Source organism: Lagenorhynchus albirostris, chromosome 15 (genome assembly GCF_949774975.1).
Source record: "Lagenorhynchus albirostris chromosome 15, mLagAlb1.1, whole genome shotgun sequence".
In the NCBI taxonomy this organism is placed as follows: Eukaryota; Metazoa; Chordata; class Mammalia; order Artiodactyla; family Delphinidae; genus Lagenorhynchus; species Lagenorhynchus albirostris.
Window position 1 is genome coordinate 28,230,108 of NC_083109.1, and position 19,827 is coordinate 28,249,934.

The 19,827-nt window shown below is 52.4% G+C and overlaps 1 protein-coding gene across 2 annotated transcripts; it reads right to left on the minus strand.

The window, feature by feature from the left end:
• Nucleotides 1–20: 20 nt before the first annotated feature.
• SDCBP2 (syndecan binding protein 2) lies at nt 21–19,316 on the minus strand. 2 transcript variants are annotated; one of them, XM_060123171.1, is made up of 9 exons: nt 19,220–19,316; nt 9,785–9,857; nt 9,051–9,117; nt 8,314–8,414; nt 3,980–4,138; nt 3,147–3,322; nt 2,896–3,067; nt 798–889; nt 21–539 (listed from the first exon to the last, which is right to left on the minus strand). In XM_060123171.1, exons 2-9 carry the CDS (start codon nt 9,836–9,838, stop codon nt 485–487), a joined length of 876 nt encoding a protein of 291 aa, XP_059979154.1. In that variant the 5' UTR covers nt 9,839–9,857; nt 19,220–19,316; the 3' UTR covers nt 21–484. The 2 variants fall into 2 exon arrangements, with proteins under 2 accessions (XP_059979154.1, XP_059979153.1); XM_060123170.1 differs by having other exon boundaries at nt 9,785–9,890; nt 19,220–19,292.
• Between the last annotated feature and the right edge of the window lie 511 nt (nt 19,317–19,827).

The window sequence follows — 19,827 nt, forward strand, 5'->3', positions numbered from 1 at the left end:
AGTTACTTTTGAGGAAGGGATTTTATGTAAAATCAAATCTTTATTCAAAGACAGTGACGGGTTATAACTAAATACAGTTTGTGACAAAGAACAACTAAAGGAAAAAGAAACAATTCTCCCAAAGAAATGTATTTGTTCTCTCAAACCGTGGAAACGTTTTACTGGTAGAGGCAAAAGTTTGAAAGGGACCCAGCTGCAACTTTAGGAAGTGTTTAGTCGGCCTGCCTACGTGCCCAGCATTTAAATCGGCTCAGAGAATCACTGCCTGTGGGCCCTGCCCCTGCCTTAGCCCAGTTAAGAGGCTGAGGCTGCAAGGAGGCCAGTGTTTATAAAGGACAGGCCCATGTGATCCAATGTTGCCCCACCCAGAACACGCCCGCCTCGAGACAGCCCGGCCCCCAGGCAGAGGCCTCCACAGTCTGTCCCCTGAGGACTGTCCCTTTCCTGCTGGAGGGTGAGAGGGCTGAGCTGCTCTCCCGTGGCTTCAGATGTCAGGGATGGAGTGGTCCATGGTGTGGTGGAGCAGGGCTGGGGACAACCTAGATGCAGCAACAAGGACAGTCGCCAACACTGGCAGCACCTTCCCCCATCCCCGCAAAGCCTGTGCGTGCCTTGTGGACCCTCACTACCGAGTCTAAGACCTTCAAATCACCAGAAGCCACTGGCTAGCGTGAAGGGAGGCAAGGGCAGGAGGGCAGAGGGCAGGCTGGTCTGGGCTCTGTAGGAGCCTTGAGGAAACCGGGGTGGACGGGAGGTGGGGAGCTGAGGGGGGAGGGGCAGGAGGGGACCAGCCTTACTTTCTGACCATGTGTGCATAGATCACAGTGGGCATGATGGCCAGGTTGATGACGTTCCCGGCTGTGGCCAGAATCTCCGTGACTTCTTTGTCCTGGAGAAGGGGTGAGTGAGCGGTCACCCCGGGGGCCAGGGGAAACTCTGAAGGCACCTCTGTGGAGAGGTCAGCACGGCCCCCGCTGAAGGATGCCACTGACATTCTGACATCAGGGACAGGGCTGCCCCTCAGGTGAACCAGAACGTGGGCCTCCCACCTGAGGCCCTGTCAGTAAAATGAGCGTGCCCCTCCCACCCTCAGCTCGAGGGCCTGTGTGGGCCTGACACCTAACAGGGCCTCACAAACGTGACTTTCCCCAAAGAGCCCTGGGAATCTCACCAAGCACACATGTATGCCGTTGCCCAGGACCCCGTCACACTCGGGCTCTGGACCCAAAGCACAAAGAGAATAACCGTGCAGTGGGGCCACAGCAGGGGCTCCCCCACCCTCTTCCCTGGGCTCCTGTCAGCCTGAGCTGAGCCCGTATGGTACTTCTTCCTCTTACATCTTGTCGACTACTGAAAAGAGAGGCCCGCAGAAGCCATTCAGATCATGGGGAGAACAAAAAACAAAAGGCATCTACACAAAGTGTGCCAAACAGTCCAAAGACGAACGCTATGGCCATTAGAAGAGCCTCTGGCCCTTACTCAGACACCATAACCTTTACTTTACCCAGGTGTCTAACCCAGGTATGTGTTTTCTTAGCTGTTCCAGGATAAATGGGAGAAGATGTGCTAGGTGGGACTAGTGATGGCCACAGAGTAGAAATAGACAGACCTTTGAGAAGATAAATGATCTCAAGACGCATAGCTATCTGGCGCCATTCAGCAAAGGGACAGGCCCAGTCCTTAGAGCCTCACGCCCTTGTTTGGTAGGATAACTGATAAGTTCATAGTGAAGCCTTGAACCCTCAGTGAGGACGAGAGAATGTGCAGCACATTTTAGAAGGATTGCTCTCCAGAACAGATAAGAACAAAGAACTGTCATGCTTTGAAAGGAGTGGGTTCACTCACACCCAGCAGAGCCAGCCCCTCAGAGCTGGTATTACTGTACTCAGCTTTTTAGCTACACTGGATTCCCTTTGGATCGTCATGCCTGATCCCCAAGGAAGGCGAGAGATGCAGCGGGAGGGATGTCAGACAGACATTAGGAAGGACTTGCTGAGCACTGTGCTCATGAGCCAGCAGGACAAGCCTCCAGGGAAGGTGGGGAGACTGTCAGGCACAGGGAGGAAGATGGGCGACAGGAATGGTGATGGTGATGGCCCTTGTGAAGGGGAGGAGAACTGGCTTAAAAGACTCTGCCACCTGTGGAGTGAGATGCCACCGCCCACGCCACCTCTACCCGGGGAGCCCTACCTGTGAGCCCCAAAGCCCTGGCTGCAGCAGGGCAGGGACCCTCCCTCTAAATCACAGCTGGGATTAAGAAGCACTCTCGGTCCTGGTGGTATCAAGTCGGGATAGACCACTCTCACTTATCCATGGACCAGAAGCGGCGTGACTCATCCTCCTCCAGGGTCCATTCCCCAAAGGCACCCACCCCCGAGTCCAGGGCACAGCACTGGGCCTAGACCACTTGCTCCTTCTGTATTTAAAGATAAAACTCGCCATGCAAACCCCCTTGGGAGGGCAAAAAAAAGAGGTCAGAAATGGACTTCTGAAGAGCAATTTTCTAAAATATTCCTATTACTGAACAAGATCCAGGATACAAACAGAAGTGCCGCACAGAGTAGGGAGGTGTCCATGCAGCCAGGAGCCACCTGGGCACCTACGTCCTTACACAGGTCATCAACCACCCCACCCCCACCCCCCGGCTCCCTGTCACAGCTCTGGCCTCCACGTGTAAGTAACAATAGCTTATATTTACTGAGCAATTACTTTGTGCATGCACTGTGCTCGAAGCTCTGTGTACCTTGTCACATTGAATCCCTGTAGCAGCCTTAGGATGAGGAACTGAGGCTGGGGTGGGGGCAGCAGCCCACCCGCAGACACGAACCTGCCCACCACCTGGCGTGTCCCAGCCCCTGATGTCCCAGGACAGAGCCGCTGCTCTGCCTAGCTTACCTTCAGCCCAATGACGTTCTGCCCGTTCACCTCGCACACGTAGTGGTTGATGAGGAGCCCGTTGCGGGCTGCAGAACTCCCTTTGACCAAAGAGATGATCTTCCCCTTCTTGATGACGAAGCCGATATGGCCTGTGCTGTCCTTGTGCATGGTGACGGTCCGCTGGAATGGCCTGGCAGGGACGGACAGTGAGCTGGGCCTGGGGCGTGGCTGGGGGTGGACAGAGAGGCTCCTGGGACCCAGCTACTCACCTGTCCCGGACAACCATGACAATCTTCTCAGCCGACGCCTTCTTCACCACCCGGTGGGCTTTGTCTGTGCTCCACCCGACACAGTTGCGCCCATCAATCTGCAGGATCTGGTCCCCAAAGCGCAGCCCCACGAGGGACGCGGGGGTGTTGGCCTGGACCAGCTGCACAAAGAGCCCCTGCGGGAGGCGGTCCCCACAGTCAGCTCTCCCGGCCCACCATGAGCCCAGCTCCCTCCTCCAAGCTGCTGTTCGCCTCCGGATCCTCCCAGAGCCTGCAGGGCACTGGGACTGCAGCTCTGCGCAGCAGACAAGGGCAACCCCATTTTCCTGGCGAGGAAACACTCCGGGCCACACAGCTAGGAAGCAACGGAGTCAGGAATTCAACCCCAACTGGAGGCTGCACCCCCAACCACTGGACTACAAGGCCTCTCACACTGGCATCCAGGGCCCCCGGCTTCCACTGTCTGCAGACAGCCGCCCAGAAGCCAGATCCCTTTGACTGGGGGGCAAGGAGGCAAGGAGCCCACGGAGGGGCAGGTACAGGATCCCTGGCGCAGCCCAGAGCCAGCCCTCGGGCCTTGTAGGAGGGGCTTGAGAGGAAGAGCCTGGCCTAGGGGTCAGGTGGGCCTCGGCTCCCAGCCCGCGCAGCCCCTTCCTTACTGTGGATGGGGCTCCCCGCTCTGCCTCCTCTCCCGCTGGTGGACGAGGCGGCCAGAACCCCGGAGGCGCGCGGAGGGCGGGCAACTCGGGCTGCGGGCAGGCGCTGTCCAGCACGCGGGCTCGCCCTCCGCCCTCCGCGGGGCCCTTCCTCTCCCCCTCGACCCCCAGTCCCACCTTGTCGATGGACCGCAGCCGCAGCCCCGTCTTGCCGCGCTCGTCCTTGCAGAGGTGGATCTCGCGCACCCCGGGCTTGACCTCCCCAGGCAGCACGCCCAAGCTGTTCCCGGACACCGGCGCCACCACCTGGTCCGGTGAGGGGCCCGAGACCGCTGCCTGCAGACATCAGAAGAGCAGGCGGTCAGCCAGCGCCTGGGGCCTCGTGCCACAAGAGTCCCCGGGGTGGGAGCAGAGATGGGGTAAGGAGAATGGGGTGGACCCTGGGTCGTAGTCCACCCCAGCTCACACACTTTCCCGCGTGCGGGCGAGAGGGAACATGGTTCAATGACGCCACTAGGGGGCGTCAAAGTCCACACCCCTGAAAAACAGCCGGGAAAGTAGGGAGAGAAGAGAGGACAGGTAAATAGGAAAGCGGTCCTCGTTTTCCAAGGCAAACTGGGGTCAGGAGAAGAGCCCTTTTAAATCCACTTAAAACTAAAAGTTCCACAGAAAATAGTGAACGATGGGGGGAAATGGGCTCAAGTTGATCTCTGCCTTGAAAAAAATTAAGGTAAAAGTACCAAAATGAGTGAGTGCTTTCCCCCCTAAGATCTGGAACAAGGTCAGGATGTCCACTCTCACCACTACTATTAAATACAGTAATGGAAAAACTAGCCAGAGCAATAAGGCAAGAAAAGGAAATAAAAGGCATATAGATTGGAAAAGAAGACATAAAATGGTCTCTATTTGCAGATGAGATGATACTTCACTAGAAAATTCCAGGGAATCTACAAGTAAACTCCTAGAACTCATAAGTGAGTTCAACAAGATCACAGGATACAAGACCAACATATACAAAAAAATCAATTGTACTTCTAAATACTAACAATGAACATGTGGAAGCTAAATTTAAAAATACAATACCACTTACAATCACTCAAAAAAAAAAGAAATACTTAGGTGTAAATCTAATAAAACATATGCAGGAATTGTATGCTGGAAATGAAAAAAACACTGATAAAAGATATCAAAGAAAATCTAAATAAATAGAGAGATATTCTGTATTCATGGATTGGGAAAACATAGTAAAGCTGTCAACTGTCCCCAGATTGATGTACAGATTTAATGCAATTCTTATCACAATCTCTACAAGATGTTTTGTAGATACATGCAAGGTTAGTCTAAACTTTATATGAAAAGACAAAGGAACTAGAATAGCTATCAGAACTAAAACTATTCTGATAAAAAGAATAAAACAGGATTAATCACTCTACCAAATTTCCAGATTTATTATATCGCTACAGTAATTGAGAGAGTGTTGTATTGGGGAGCGACAGACACATGGATCATGGAGCAGAAGAGAGAATCCAGAAATAGCCTCACACAAGGAGGGGCAACTGCTTCTTAACAGAGGTGCAAGAGCAATTCACTGGAGAAAGAAGAGTCTTTTCAACAAATGGTGAGGGAGCAACTGAACATCCGTGGGCAAAATGTGAGCACGGACTCCACAGGTTATACAACAATTAACTCAAATTCAACCATAAATTTAAACATAAAACTATAGCAGTTTTAGAAGTAAAAGGGAAAATCTTTAGGACCTAGGGCTCAGTGAAATTTCTTAGGACACTAAAGCATAATCCACAAAAGAAAACAATCAATAAATTGGACCTCATCAAAATTAAAGACTTTTTGCTCTGCAAGAAACCCTTTTAATACGATGAAAGGAGAAGCTACACAGTGGGAGAAAATATTTACAAATCAAATATCTGACAAAGGACTCTAGAATAAAGTCTCAAAAGTTGACTTAAAAACACAATCCATTTAGAAAATGAGCAAAAGATATGAAGAAACATTTTACCGAAAAGAATATACAGCTGGTAACTGAGCACATGAAAAGATGTTCAGCATCACTAGCGTTAGGGAAATGCAAATTAAGACAATGATAAATCGATGCTACACACCTACCATAATGATTAAAATTTAAAACAGTGATAATACCAAATGCTGGCAAGCATGTGAAGAAACTGGAAACACTCATGCATTGCTGGCAGGAAAATAAAATAGCACAGCCATTCTGGAAATAGCTTGGCACTTCCTTTTTTAAAGAATTAACCATACAGTTATAACACTACCTAGGAATTGCACTCCTGGGCGTTTATCCCAGAGAAACAAAAACTTATATCCGTACAAAAAGCTGTACACATCCGTAATAGCTTAGTTTATAATAGACAAAAACTGGAAACAACTAAAATATCCCTCAAGAGGTTAAACAAACTGGGGGTACAGACACACCATGGAACACAACCCAGCGATAAAAAGGAATGAACTGTTGATACAGGCAACAGCCTCGAAGGATCTCCAGGGCATGATGCTGAGTGGAAAGAGTCCATCTGAAAAAGTCACACACCGCGTGATTCCACTTACATAACCTTCTGAAATGGCAAAATTATAGGGACAAAAACACGCTAGTCGTTGCCAAGGGGCTGCGGATGGTGAGAGGGAGGCTGGGAACGATTATGAAGGGGCAACACTAGAGATACCTTTGTGGTGATAACATAGTTCTCTATCTTGATTGCGCCGGTGGTTACAGGTGATAAAATGACATTGAACAACAGACACACATTGTACCAATGTAAAATGCCTGGTTTTGACGTTATAGTGTAGTTACATAAAACGGAACCACTGGGAAAACTGAGTGAAGAGCACAAAGGACTTCTCTATCTTCTCAACTTCCTATGAATTTATGATTACTTAAAAATAAAAAGTTAAAATGAAATAAAATAACTAAAAAATTTTAATTATAAAAATGCATTATCTGTCTTTTTTTTTTTTTTTTGCAGTACGCGGGCCTCTCACTGTTGTGGCCTCTCCCGTTGCGGAGCACAGGCTCCGGACGCGCAGGCTCAGCGGCCATGGCTCACTGGCCCAGCCGCTCCACGGCATGTGGGATCTTCCCGGACCGGGGCATGAACCCGTGTCCCCTGCATCGGCAGGCGGACTCTCAACCACTGCACCACCAGGGAAGCCCTATCTGTCATTTTTTATCAAAATTTAGGTTGTCCTAATTATTGGGCCAAAGAGGGATTAAATCGATGGATTAAAATTGGGCTATCTGGGCTTCCCTGGTGGTGCAGTGGTTGAGAGTCCGCCTGCCGATGCAGGGGACACGGGTTCGTGCCCCGGTCTGGGAAGATCCCACATGCCGCGGAGCGCCTGGGCCCGTGAGCCATGGCCGCTGAGCCTGCGCGTCCGGAGCCTGTGCTCCGCAACGGGAGAGGCCACAACAGTGAGAAGCCCGCGTACCGCAAAAACAAAACAAAACAAAAAAAAAAAAATTGGGCTATCTGCAACATGACCTACTTTGCTTCATGTGTGTACTTCCCTACATGACTGTCAAGAGGGTCATTTTGGAGAAACACCCCAGGGTGTCACCAGTTTTTCTCAGGTTCCCACATGTCCTCATCCTTTCTGATTTTTCCTATGAAATCCTCATTTGTCAGTGTGGCAGTTCTCGTCCTCATTTCCATCAATTTCATGAAATCTGCGGCCTTAGTAAGATTTGCATTTGCACTGTGCAATCGATTTGCACTGGACCAGGGAGGGGCTGGCAGACAAGGATAGCTGACAGATGGTCCGCGGGGAGGCTGGAGCTGATTGGGAGAGGGTTTGGGACTGATTCTATAGGTGAATACATTTTCAGGAGTGAATATTTCAATGTTATGATTTCCTTTGCTCCCTGAAGCCATGCGGAGCAGGAATCAAGCATTATTGTTTAATTTGGGGAGTGGGGCTGGATGACAAGCCCCTTCCCACCGGGCTCTGCCTAACCATGCAGCTGCTGTCAAGTCACAGGCAGCCCTTCAGTAGAAGCACCCAGGCTCAGGCCAGGTTTAATGTCCTCCCTTCTCCTCCAGCAGGCTCAGGCCAGCAGGTCAGAGGTCAAAGGGCAGGCAGTGGCCCTTCAGCCCCAAGGCCCGCAGGAAACCACGAACCCCCACAGCACTTTTAATGAAGGCTGAAAATACGAAGTGCCATCAAAAAGCAGAGGCGCAGGGGCTTCCCTGGCAGCGCAGTGGTTGAGAGTCCGTCTGCCGATGCAGGGGACACGGGTTCATGCCCCGGTCCAGGAAGATCCCACATGCCGCGGAGCGGCTGGGCCCGTGAGCCATGGCTGCTGAGCCTGCGCGTCCGGAGCCTGTGCTCCGCAACGGGAGAGGCCACAACAGTGAGAGGCGCGCGTACCGCAAAAAAAACAACAGAGGCGCAGCAACGCTGGGGAAAGAGGAGATTCAAGTCTGTTTAAATGGTAAGACCAAGAAGGAGGGCCCATCAGGCAAGAGACAAATACCTACAATGGCACCTTCTGGAATCTGAGGCAGGTTCTGCTGGACTTCGTGGCTGGAGAACGAAAGACCAATATAACCTTCCAATTCCGCCAGGTTTGGGTACAAAACTGATGGGAAGGGAAGGAAGGAAGAAGAAAGGCGTTACTCCGGGCCTGAGATTAGCCACACCTGCCTGGCTCCCAGGTGGTCACTCATTTTTATTAAGAAGCAGGGCCTGGGGATGCTGTTTACTCCCAAGAATGCACTATACCCCTGAGTTGGCTCTGCACTCCCAGGAACGCTCACTGGCACTGTGGGTCCTCCCCTCAGACGGTCTGCTTTCTCCAGGAGCAGCCTGGGACGCTGAGTACCTCGTGTATCACTTTGGCGTTCAATTTAACTGATTTTATTTGGCACCGGCCAGACCCGAGGGCAGCGCTGGGGAACTGTATGGTGAGGAGGAGAAGAGCTGGGCCTGAGTTCAAGTTTGCTACCACGGGGCCTGAATCAAGACGGCCACGAGCAGCTCCAGGGCCACCACACACGTCCTGGTCTCCACATGCAGCCTTCCTTGGTGGCCCCAAGTCAGGGCAGTCAGTGGCCTCACAAAGCTGCAGGTTTCTCAGTGTCCCCCTCAAAGGGGGGGTTCTAGGGAGGGTCAACCTGCATAGTGCCCACGGCTCAGCGGCAGGAAGGACACAGGCTCTCGGAAATGTCCAGCAGAGGTCACTCTGAGGCAGGAGAACCCCAGCCCACTCACTCACCTGAAGGCTGGGAGTCTGTTCCCTGCCCCGGCAGGGCGGGCATCCTGGGTACGGCTCTGGCCTCGGCCTGGGGATGGATGGGGAGTGCCAGTCAGCTGTGGCCATGAGCCCCAGAGCCCTTGAGGCCTGGGGCTCCCTGAGGCTGGGGCTCAGGGCATTAGGTATGCTGGCGGCCTGGGGGGGGGTGTCCATGACCTTTGGAGTAAATATGGCGTCTGCAGATGTCCACGCTTCTGGAAGGAGGTTCTCCCAGGGGCCCGCGACCCACCCAATGTCACAACTCGTTTACTACCTGAGGCAGCCAAGGCAGATTTTCAGTCGAAAAGCCCCCAGTTCTCAAAACCCACTAGGACCTCATGTGGGACGGAAGGAGAAAAGGGCTTCTGGGGGCCGAGTAGGCCAAACGCCACGACCAGGGGGGTTTACTCTGGAAGCTTGTCCTAGAGCACGGGTTCTACACGAACCCGGATGCAGGAAGCACTGGGATAGAGCAGGCACCTGACGGCCGGTCTGCAGCTGCTTGGTCTTCTCCACCTGCTGTAATTCCATTGCCTTGGCCTCTGGACACCTGCTCTGCCCAGCAGGCCCTGCAGTGGGGACCTGCATGCCCTGGGGCCAGTCAGGAACTCCCAGGGGTCCCCAGCACTTGACCCAAGACAAGCCTCCCTTAGCTACCCTGGCGCTATCCAGAAGGCCCCGTCAGGGGACCCCAGGCTGGTAGCCTGGCACTTTACCTGCATGGCTTGGTCCACCTTCAGGTCCTCCAGAGATGGGTACAGGGTGGACATGGCTGCTCTTTGGAACACGCTGCAGGGCACAGAGGGTAAGGAGGGCTGAGGGCTGAGAGGAGGCACGGACGTGTGCCACTCAGCACTCTCAGGACGAGAAAGATGTCACAAAGGTATTATTATCCCCATTTTAGAGATGGGGGAGCTAGAATTTGACCCAAAGTCTGTTTGGTTCCCAAGCCTGTGCTCTCAACCCCGCAAAAATCCCATCCCACCATGTTCAGCTGACTCTGGGCTTTAGAACCTGAGACCTGGGGTCACCTAGCACATGCTGACCAGGCAAAGCAGGATTGGGGGCCACGTCCTTCCCTGTCCTGTTTCAAAGGTCAGACAGGCTTATGAGGTCTGATCACTCAAGACCTAGATCCAGTCCAGCTGGTGGGTAGTGAGTACCTGCTGTATACCCGGCCACCGTCAGGGGTTTGCACAGCATCATCCCACAGCTACACAGGGTTCAGTCCAGTGTCAAGTGGGTGGGGACTTAATATTACAACAGAAAGGCAGCAGGCGCTTTGGAAGTCCTCCCCAGCCCCCACACGCCTCTCCATCTCTGGGCATTTGAGCTCCTGCTGCATACCAGCCACTTCCGGTCTCACTGGTGACTCTTGATCTTGACCACAGTGAGGTAAGGCCAAAGGCAACTCTTAAAAACATGCACACAGACTGTAGCAGAATTTATACACTCAGTAGAGTATTGCTCCAGAGGGAGAAGGAAATGGGGGGAAGCACGATAAACATTTACTGAACGCCTTCTACCTGTCCAGAGGAGAACCAGGGACCTCAGAACAAGGTACCAAAAGAAATTCAAAGAAATTACCTCACAGAAATGCTTTATTTCCTTCCTAGTTGAAATGTGAGGAAGGAGCAGTTTGTCTTTCTGGATTCTTTTCCGTTTACCCACTAACACATTGTCTCTGTCACGTCTCCGGGCCTTTGTTGGGCCAGTCGTCACTAGCTGGATGTCTCTGCCCCGCCCTCCCACCCTGGCTTCTCAGACAATGAGGTCACTGCTGCTCCCAAGGGCCCTGCCCTCAGAAGAGACTCTGGGCCAGCCTCCGGCCCTGGACTCTTCAATCGTCCTCAGTCTGTCTTCCCACCTGAACTGCAGTTCCTTGGGGTCAAGGGGTGTCCTATTCACCCCACTGGGCCCACATTCTCTGGACCAGGTCCAGATCCTCTGGGCATCTCCCCTGAGTGACCCACAGGGGCTAAGGTCATCTTCATCCATCCCTGTTCCTCATCCTTCCTCTGTACCTGCTGCCTTGACCCTTGTATCAACCTTAACACTCCCCAACGACCTCCCCCATCCCTCCTAATCTGCCATCAAATCCCATCTCTCCCACATCCCATCCCTAATCCCCATGCTGTCTGCAGACCTCCACCATCTCCCCGCCCTTCTGCAGGTACCACAACATCTCCAATGAGTCCTAGCTCCTCTATTGTTGTTCTCCAGCCACCAGGCCCTTTCTGCATGAGCCTGGAATGTCACGCGCTGCTGAAAACCCCCAGTGGCTCCACACTCTCAGAATCAAGCCCACATTCCCTTTACGATTCCTCCAAAGATTGGAACTGGTGGCTCAAAGGCCAGATGCAAACATTGTAAAGCAATTATACTCCAATAAAGACGTTTTAAAAAAAAATCTGTTGCCAAGTGCTTTATACATTCAAACTAGCCCCCTAAATGCATAACTCAAGACGCTGCTTTTTTTTTAAATTAATTAATTTTATTTTTGGCTGTGTTGGGTCTTCTTTGCTGCACGCGGGCTTTCTCTAGTTGCAGCGAGTGGGGCCTACTTTTCATTGTGGTGCGCAGGCTTCTCATTGCGGTGGCTTCTCTTGTTGCAGAGCACGGGCTCTAGGCACGCGGGCTCCGTAGTTGTGGCTCAGGGGCTCTAGAGCGCAGGCTCAGTAGTTGTGGTGCACGGGCTTAGTTGCTCCGAGGCCTGTGGGATCTTCCTGGACCAGGGCTCGAACCCATGTCCCCTGCATTGGCAGGCAGATTCCCAACCACTGCTCCACCAGGGAAGTCCAAGTCGCTGCTTTTAATAATCTAACTTCACATTGCTCCTGAAAAACACGACATTCTGGCAACCCTGGACCGCTGCTGAGTGGCTACAGCTGAGTCGCAGCTGGCTCCCGGGCGTCCCAGACCCCACCAGCCTCTGTCTCTTACATCAAGACCCCACCAGCCTCTGTCTCTTACATCAAGACCCCACCAGCCTCTGTCTCTTACATCAAGACCCCACCAGCCTCTGTCTCTTACATCAAGACCCCACCAGCCTCTGTCTCTTACATCAAGACCGCTTTACTCACTGGCACTGAGACCCTATAGACATTTGCTTGCACCCCCCTGCCTAATTCTCCTGCTTTCTTTTTTGTTTTTTTTTTTAAAGAAGATGTTGGGGGTCGGAGTTTAATTTATTTATTTTTGCTGTGTTGGGTCTTCGTTTCTGTGCGAGGGCTTTCTCTAGTTGTGGGAAGCGGGGGCCACTCTTCTTCGCGGTGCGCGGGCCTCTCACTATCGCGGCATCTCTTGTTGCGGAGCACAGGCTCCAGACGCTCAGGCTCAGTAGTTGTGGCTCACAGGCCTAGTTGCTCCGCGGCATGTGGGATCCTCCCAGACCAGGGCTCGAACCCGTGTCCCCTGCATTAGCAGGCAGATTCTCAACCACTGCGCCACCCGGGAAGCCCTCTCCTGCTTGCTTGCTTGCTTGCTTGCTTGCTTGCTTGCTTGCTTGCTTGCTTGCTTGCTTGCTTGCTTGCTTGCTTGCTTGCTTGCTTGCTTGCTTGCTTGCTTGCTTGCTTGCTTGCTTTCCACATGTGTCCTTCTCCCAACCCCCACCCTCAGCTTCAGCCATAATGAGCTGCTTTCAGATCGAATTAATCGAATTTTCTCATGTCCCCAGGCCTTTGCATGTATTATTGTTCCCTCTATTTGGAATACGTTTCTACCCCCTCCACTCCCTACCTAGCTAACTCCCAATTAATTTCAAGTCCCAGACCAGAGGGCTCTTCGCTTCGGAAGCTTGCCTTGATTTGTGCTCCCCCCGCCCCCAAACCCCCCTCCTCACCCAATTCATGTTCCTACTCTGTTGCTCATTCACTACTCCTGTAGTTGCCTCTTTGTCTACCTATTGGGAGTTCCAGAAGGGCAGGAACTGGACCTTCTAATTTGCTATGGAACTCCTAGCCCCTAGCACGGACACCAACGCAATAATATTTCCAGAAGCAATGCATTCTGCCTGGGCTTCCACTTTTCTCCTTGTAAGTAAAGCTCTGATGTCCTATGGACATGCACCTTCCTAGGATGGAAACAAGGATGAGAGGTCCCAAACAGATTTTGTTCGCCTCTCGCAGGCTTGTTTTTTTGTTTTCATTTGAATTAGTGCCAACATGTTAAAATCTGGAAATATAAAATTCTTCACTTCCAGCTTGTACAGAAAAGAAAAATCACACTATTTGGCAATGCAAGAGCAGGAATCATACACGGCAACAGTCAGCCAGGCCCAAGTCGCAGCCTGCCATAACATGGGGCTGCACGCACCTCCTTGCTTCCCGAAGTGCCCATCCAGCTGACTTACGCTGCCTGCTTGGCTCCTGCAGGCAGGCAGCTGCAGATCTTTGCCTTAGCCTTTGGGGCAGGAATGATCATCTCAAGAGGACAGGGATTGTCCTAGGGGGTGAGAGAGACTGGCCCTGACCTCCTTTAAATCAGCTGGGGGAAGAGACCCCTTCGTCTGTGGTCTTCTCCACTGTGCACACACTCTGGGAAACTTTTATCTCGGGACAGTCCTCAGGAGGTACCATCTGCCAAAAACATGCCCTGCTACCAGGATCACACATGAATGACAGGTGTGAAAATGAGGCACCCCTGCCCAGCTTTTTCAAACACTAAAGCAGCAGAGCCGGTTATATTTTTAGCAGCTGCCCTCTGGGAGAGCAGAATCAGAGATCTACTTCTTGGAAATCACTCCCAGGCTAAGACCACACAACCCTTCCTCTGTGTCTGGGACCCTTTCACCATTGCCACCTACTCTGGGTCTCAACTAAGGTTTGGGCTCTGGGTGGAATCAAGAGGCAGGTTTAGCGGTTCATGATATAGTGGGGAATGGCTCCCTGCCAGCAAATATGCATGTCTCATTCAGTCATCCATCTACTCATTCACAACACTGGAGTGTCCACTGCGTGCTAGCAACACTGGATCTGTTTCAGTCATGCTGATCCCTCTGCTTGGCACACCACCCTTCTCTGCACGGTGCTCTTTCAAGGCTCAGCTCAAATGTTTCTTCTCTGGTTGGCTTTTTCAGACCATGGGACCCCCTGCTAGTTGGCCGGGTCTTCATGTGTTCCCAAACTGACTTGTACCGCCCCTACTGTCAAGTTATTTATCATATTGTATGATTACTATCTGGGTATTTCCTCATACCGGGCCCCAACTCGGAAGGGTGGGGACTGTGTCCTGTTCACCACCCTATGCCTCCCCACCAAAACAGCACCCAGCACATGGATGCCGGCAAAAATTGCTACTCGACTGAATAAATCAGTGGTTTTCCAAGGAACAGATTGGAAATTTGTGGGGGCATTTTTGGGTGTCACATGACTGAGGGGACACTACCAGCATTTAGGAAGCAGGGAGTAGAGACCCAGACCTCCTGTAATGCACAGAACAGCTCACCCCAACAAAGCTGTCCTGCACAGCTTTCCAATACCCTGCCAAACCTTCATGGAGGCAAAAAACCTGTTTATAACCTGTTTTATATACAAATACAATGCAACTTTGCCTGGTTTTAATATACAATATATTATCCAGAAATGTATACACCAGCTTAACCGAGGAAGTTATTGTTTTGTTCACCATTGTGGAAAATCACTGTCAATCCTTTTGAGCACAGGTGAGTCACCAGAACGCACCCATGTGTGCCTGTGTTTGTAGCTGTCACAGTGATGGCACGCCTGTATACAAATACACTTAACCTTCGACTCAAGATGCCACATAGAGAGACTTCCCTGGTGGTCCAGTGGTAAAGAATCCACCTTCCAACCCAGGGAAAGAAGGTTCCATCCCTGGTCGGGGAACTAATACCCCACACAGCCAAACAAACAAAAGATGATGAATGTAAACTTTGGCAAAATTTAGTTGAATACTATCTATTAAATCCAAACTTTCTCATTTTAAGTTAGGTACAGACGTGACCAGGTGTCATCCAGTCTGAGCTCTTACATAGTGAAGGGCAGATTCGTTTATTATAAATTACTTTCATTGCTCTCATTTCTCCTTTATAGTACAGAGAGGGCATCACGTTTATTTTTTTTTAACCCGGGGTGGGGGGACACTGAACCACCACTCAAGACGAACCCGCCCCCTCCCTCAGCCTCAATTTCCCGCTTTTTGAATGCAGCCAGGCACAAAACTCCGAGCACTCGGGCACTGGAGAAAGCCCCAACGGTTCCTTGGGTCTGTTCTTCACCCCAGGCCTCAGTTTCCCAATCTGGCCAACGATCTTGGATCAAAGCTCTTCAAACGACTCCCCACCCTGACGCTCCGGTAGCTCCAAACTCCGCCTGAGGCGACCTCCCCTGGTTGCTATGGGTTACAGCGCCTGCGCAGAAACCCCGCCAAGCCACCAGAACGCGCTGGAATCGCTAGGGCGCGTGCGTGTCACCCACACGGGGCTGCGCGTGGCTACGGGCGCTTCCCAGGGTATCCTGCGATTGCGGGGTGGCAAATGGCGGTCTCCTTGCCCCGCGGGTTGCTGGCCGGCTAAACTCACCCGGCTTCTTGCTTTTTCCAGGCGCTCGTGGCTGGCGCCCACACGCACACACACACACAAACAGGTAAAGCAGCAGAGTAAGAGATGGGAAGTCTCGGTCAGGGTCTGCGTCCGCTCTTTACGCGCCTGGAGTCTACGCGGATCAAATCGCGCTTTAAAGGGGCGAGTGTCCCTTCGCCTCCCCACGCCCCCGACCCCTGGTCCATTAACGGCTTCCCGAAGGGGCGAGGGTGCGGTTGAGCCGCCCCCTGCTGGCTGATAAGATTCCGTTCTAAGGCAGCTGTGGGAGGGAGGAGGGCAAAGTTGACACGCCTGCGCTCCGGGCTGCCTGTTGCTCATAACGAAGAGGAAGCTCCCTCGCTCCCTGGGATTTCGGAAGCTCCTCGGATCCCCGAGTATGCCCTACCGTTGTGACTTCACCGTCCTTCCCACCATCCCAGGTTTCTTGCCCGGCCCTGACTTCCAGTCCTAGTGCTGAGCTGCACGTGCCCCGCCCCACTCCACGAAGATTTACTCTGGGATCCCACCCAAGAATGACTGAGTGCCTGCCCCCCAGGGTAGAGGTCTTGGGCTCGGCCAGGCAGATCACTTTCCACAGCAACAATGGACCCACTGCACATTTTTAGAGATTGAGGCAGTTGGGTTTGCGGGGTGCAGGATAAAAGTCTAGGGCAACGGGGAAGGCCTGGAGGAAGGTAGGAGACGCCTAGTGGACCGTGAAGGATGGAGGTTCAGCAGGGTGAGAGTGCAGTATGTTACTCCAGGGATAGGGAGGCCCAGGCTCAAGAGTCCAGCTGCCTTCCAGATCTTTACTACCTCCTGCAGTTTATTCAAATTGAATTCATTTTTCCCCAGCTTTGCTACCCCTCTACAGTGACACCACCAAATGCACCTCACGGTCTGAGCCAGAAATCTGGGAGTTATCCTTAGCTCCTGCTCTCCAGCCATACCCAGCTCTTGCCCTCAGGAGAAAATATGAGACTTCAACTTGATATTCCAGTCTCTATGATGTGACTCCTGGTACCTTCTCCACTGACTCCTGGTGACCTCCTCACTCTTGCACACTCACCCTGCGTTTCATTAATTCCAAACTCACCCTGCTAGTTCATGCCTCTGTGCTTTTACAGGTGCTGTTCCCTCTGTCTTGAATGCCATTCACACCTCCCCCCAGCCACCACCACCTTGTTCATCTGGTGAACCCCTCTTCTTTTCCCCCCAAATCCCCAAAACCAAACACAGCGTTAGGCAAGCCTCCCTTCTCTAGACCACAGAATCTCATATTTGCCTCTTCATCATTCATTCCACTACTGTTTATTAAGCACCCACCGTGAGCAAGGTCTTCTGCATTTCCTGGGTTGGATTTCCACTGAGCTGTATTTGTTTGCCTGTCGCCCTCTTTGGTCAGGAATGTCGCTCATTTCTGAAGCCCCAGTGCTGTGCCCACTGCCTGCTACACAGCAGGCATCCAGTTACTGTTCCTTAAAGAAGTAGAAAAGCAGACCCAAGGGGAAGAGAAAGCCCCAAAAAGCCCTTTGAAGAAAAACCCTGGCCTAGAAGGGGAGTGAAAACAGTGCCCTGATGAGGTAGATTGAAAGGCTGGCTCCTGCGGTCTGACCATGGAAGAGTTTGCTCAGTTCGGTGCTGATGACTTCCCGAAATTAACTGGCTCCTCTGAAAAGAAAGGAACCCATCTAACCTATCTCACCCAGAGAAATTTTCCTCTCCCACTGCATTTTCCAGGATTTCCATCCCTGAGCTGCTGTATTCTGAGCAATAACAACTCCCACAACAAAGCAGCAATCAGGTCCTCAGAGACCAGCAGGGCTGAAAAGGGGTCGCCAGCCCCCATCTTTGGACTTCGGAATGAGAACACTCCTTTGGAACACTTTGTTCCAAAGAGCTGAAACTATGGGACGCCCACTTGTTCCCGTGGACAACTCATCCATCCTTCAGAAGACAGCGTGCGGGAGGGAAGCGTGGGTTAGAGTGTCAGAGGAACAGCTCCTGGAAGGCCAAATTAGCCCAGGGACGTGGTGAGTTGGAAAGGAAGAGGCTGTTGCTAAGCCACCAGCATATACTCCCCTCCTTCTCTCAGGCTGTACTACCTGCTGGAGAAAAGCTGTGGACTTCTTCAAGGAGTGCGGACACTCCTGAACCCAGGCGCAGGAGAGGCAGAGTGAAGCCAAGGACCTTGGAGGCAGGCAGGATGGGTTCAGACTGCTGCCTCTGACTTGGGAGAGCAAGCATGGACAAGTCCCTTCGGCGTGTCATTCATTCCTTTGTAATATGGGTAACAATACTTGCATCACAGAGTTATTGTGGAGATTAATTAAAAGATTCTTAAATAAAAGAGATACGTACAGAAAGCACTAGTACATAAAGGGCATGCAGTAATCGTTAGCTGTTGTTCATTCAGTACATTTACTGGGCACCTAAGTCCCAGTACTGTTCTAAGTACCAGTAATAAGGCAGGGAACAAAAGAAAAATCTGTCCTTGAGTGTCACTTTCTAGCTGGATTAAATAAGTGCTTATGCCACGTTAGGTGGTGGGAAGTGATGGGAAGAAAGATAAAGCAGAGTGGAGGGTAGAGCCTGGAGGTGCGGAAGAGCCTCACTGCCAGCGGGTGGGTGGGTGGGGTGACAGGTGGCTTTTGAGTAAAAGCCTAAGTGGGGAGGGAGAAGCATTGAGGCTGAGGGCAAGGCACTGCCCTCCGTTTAGGGAACATCTGACCAGTGAGACTGAAGTCAGTTGTTCATAAGGGAAGTAGTAGGAGAGGAGGCTGGAGAGGTAGCGAGAGGGACTAGGTCCTGTAGGGCCTGTGGGTCATGCCGAGGGCTTGGCATTTACTCTGATGAGATGGGAGCCCCTGGAGAATTCTGAGCAGCAGAGTGACATGGTCTGACTTTCATTTGGAGGATAGATTAGGGGGCACGGGTGGACAGGGAGCCCAGGCGAGATGTGATGGTGGTGCAGTTGTTAGTAGTTGGGGCCACCGTACGTACAGCAGCCAGTGCAGTGCTGGCCCAGCACACGGCAGCCCCATCTTAAGCAGCATTTTCTGAGGCTTGCTGTGTGGAGGGCATGTTCCAGCCCTTTATATCCATTGCCTCATTCAGTTCCCCTGATTGCATGGGAGTTCCCGCAGGAGGAAACCAGTGTTCAGATCAGGCCACTGGCCCAGTTCCCCCAGCAGGTTCTCCTTGCCGTGGTAGGGAGCTTGTTAATGGAAACAGCTTCAGGCAGAGAAGTAAGTGACAGAAACTGAGGCCCCCACTCAGTTCCCTGTGGGAGTTGCTCTTTGGCTTTCCAGGGGCCCATTTCAAGGAGCAAAGTGTGGGTCCCATCTCCGTGAGAACTGACCCAGGCAGTGAGGAGGAGCCTGGAGCCTTAGTGATGTCTGGATAAGTATCACCCAGCCCTTGAACCTGGCCCAGGGCTGGGCTCAGAAGAGGAAGCCCCAGTTCACATTTCACTGCCAGAGAAAAGCACTTTGAGAGAAAAAGGCCTGGAAGTCCCAGAAGGGTTAGGACAGGGAGGGAAGAAGACAGGTGAGAACAGGTCTCCCTTATCCCTGTGCCCACCTCTAGGGGCCCCTTGCCCCGCTCTTACCTGCAGGCCAGGTACTGCTGCTCGTCCTTCTCTAGCCACTGCTGATGGAGTCTGGTCCCCTTCCTGGAAGGTGGCGGCCCTTGTCCCAGCTGGGTTCCTGCTCCCTGGTCAGCTGACTCACCCAGGACTGGGATGGGCCCAGGTAAGGACCTGCGGCTGACTCAGCCTGCCCCTAGGTCACCAGGCTCAGAGGAGGGCTTTGGCCGTAGTCTGGATGTGGAGGTGGGGTTAGGGGCTCACAGCTCCTGTTGAGAGGGTGATGAACCAAGACTTCTTGGCCTTGAGGAAATCGGATTTGGATTGGACAACCAGTCCTGCTGAACTCACTGAGGGCAGTTTGATGGGTCTTAAAAAATGGCCGTATCTGGGCTTCCCTGGTGGCGCAGTGGTTGAGAGTCCGCCTGCCGATGCAGGGGACACGGGTTCGTGCCCCGGTCCGGGAAGATCCCACATGCCGTGGAGCGGCTGGGCCCGTGAGCCATGGCCGCTGAGCCTGCGCGTCCAGAGCCTGTGCTCCGCAACGTGAGAGGCCCGCGTACCGCAAAAAAAAAAAAAAAAAAAAAAAAAAGGCCGTACCTTGTGACCCAGCATTTCCTCTTGTAGGAATT

Bases quoted from the DNA above. Each gene is read 5' to 3' on its own strand.
- SDCBP2 (XM_060123171.1), bottom strand. From the start codon at position 9,838: ATGTCCACCCTGTACCCATCTCTGGAGGACCTGAAGGTGGACCAAGCC. The intron at 9,118-9,784 runs GTAAAGTGCCAG...ATCCATCCCCAG, and splicing joins AGGTGGACCAAGCCATGCAG to GCCGAGGCCAGAGCCGTACC. The intron at 3,068-3,146 runs GTGAGTAGCTGG...CGTCCCTGCCAG, and splicing joins GTCATGGTTGTCCGGGACAG to GCCATTCCAGCGGACCGTCA.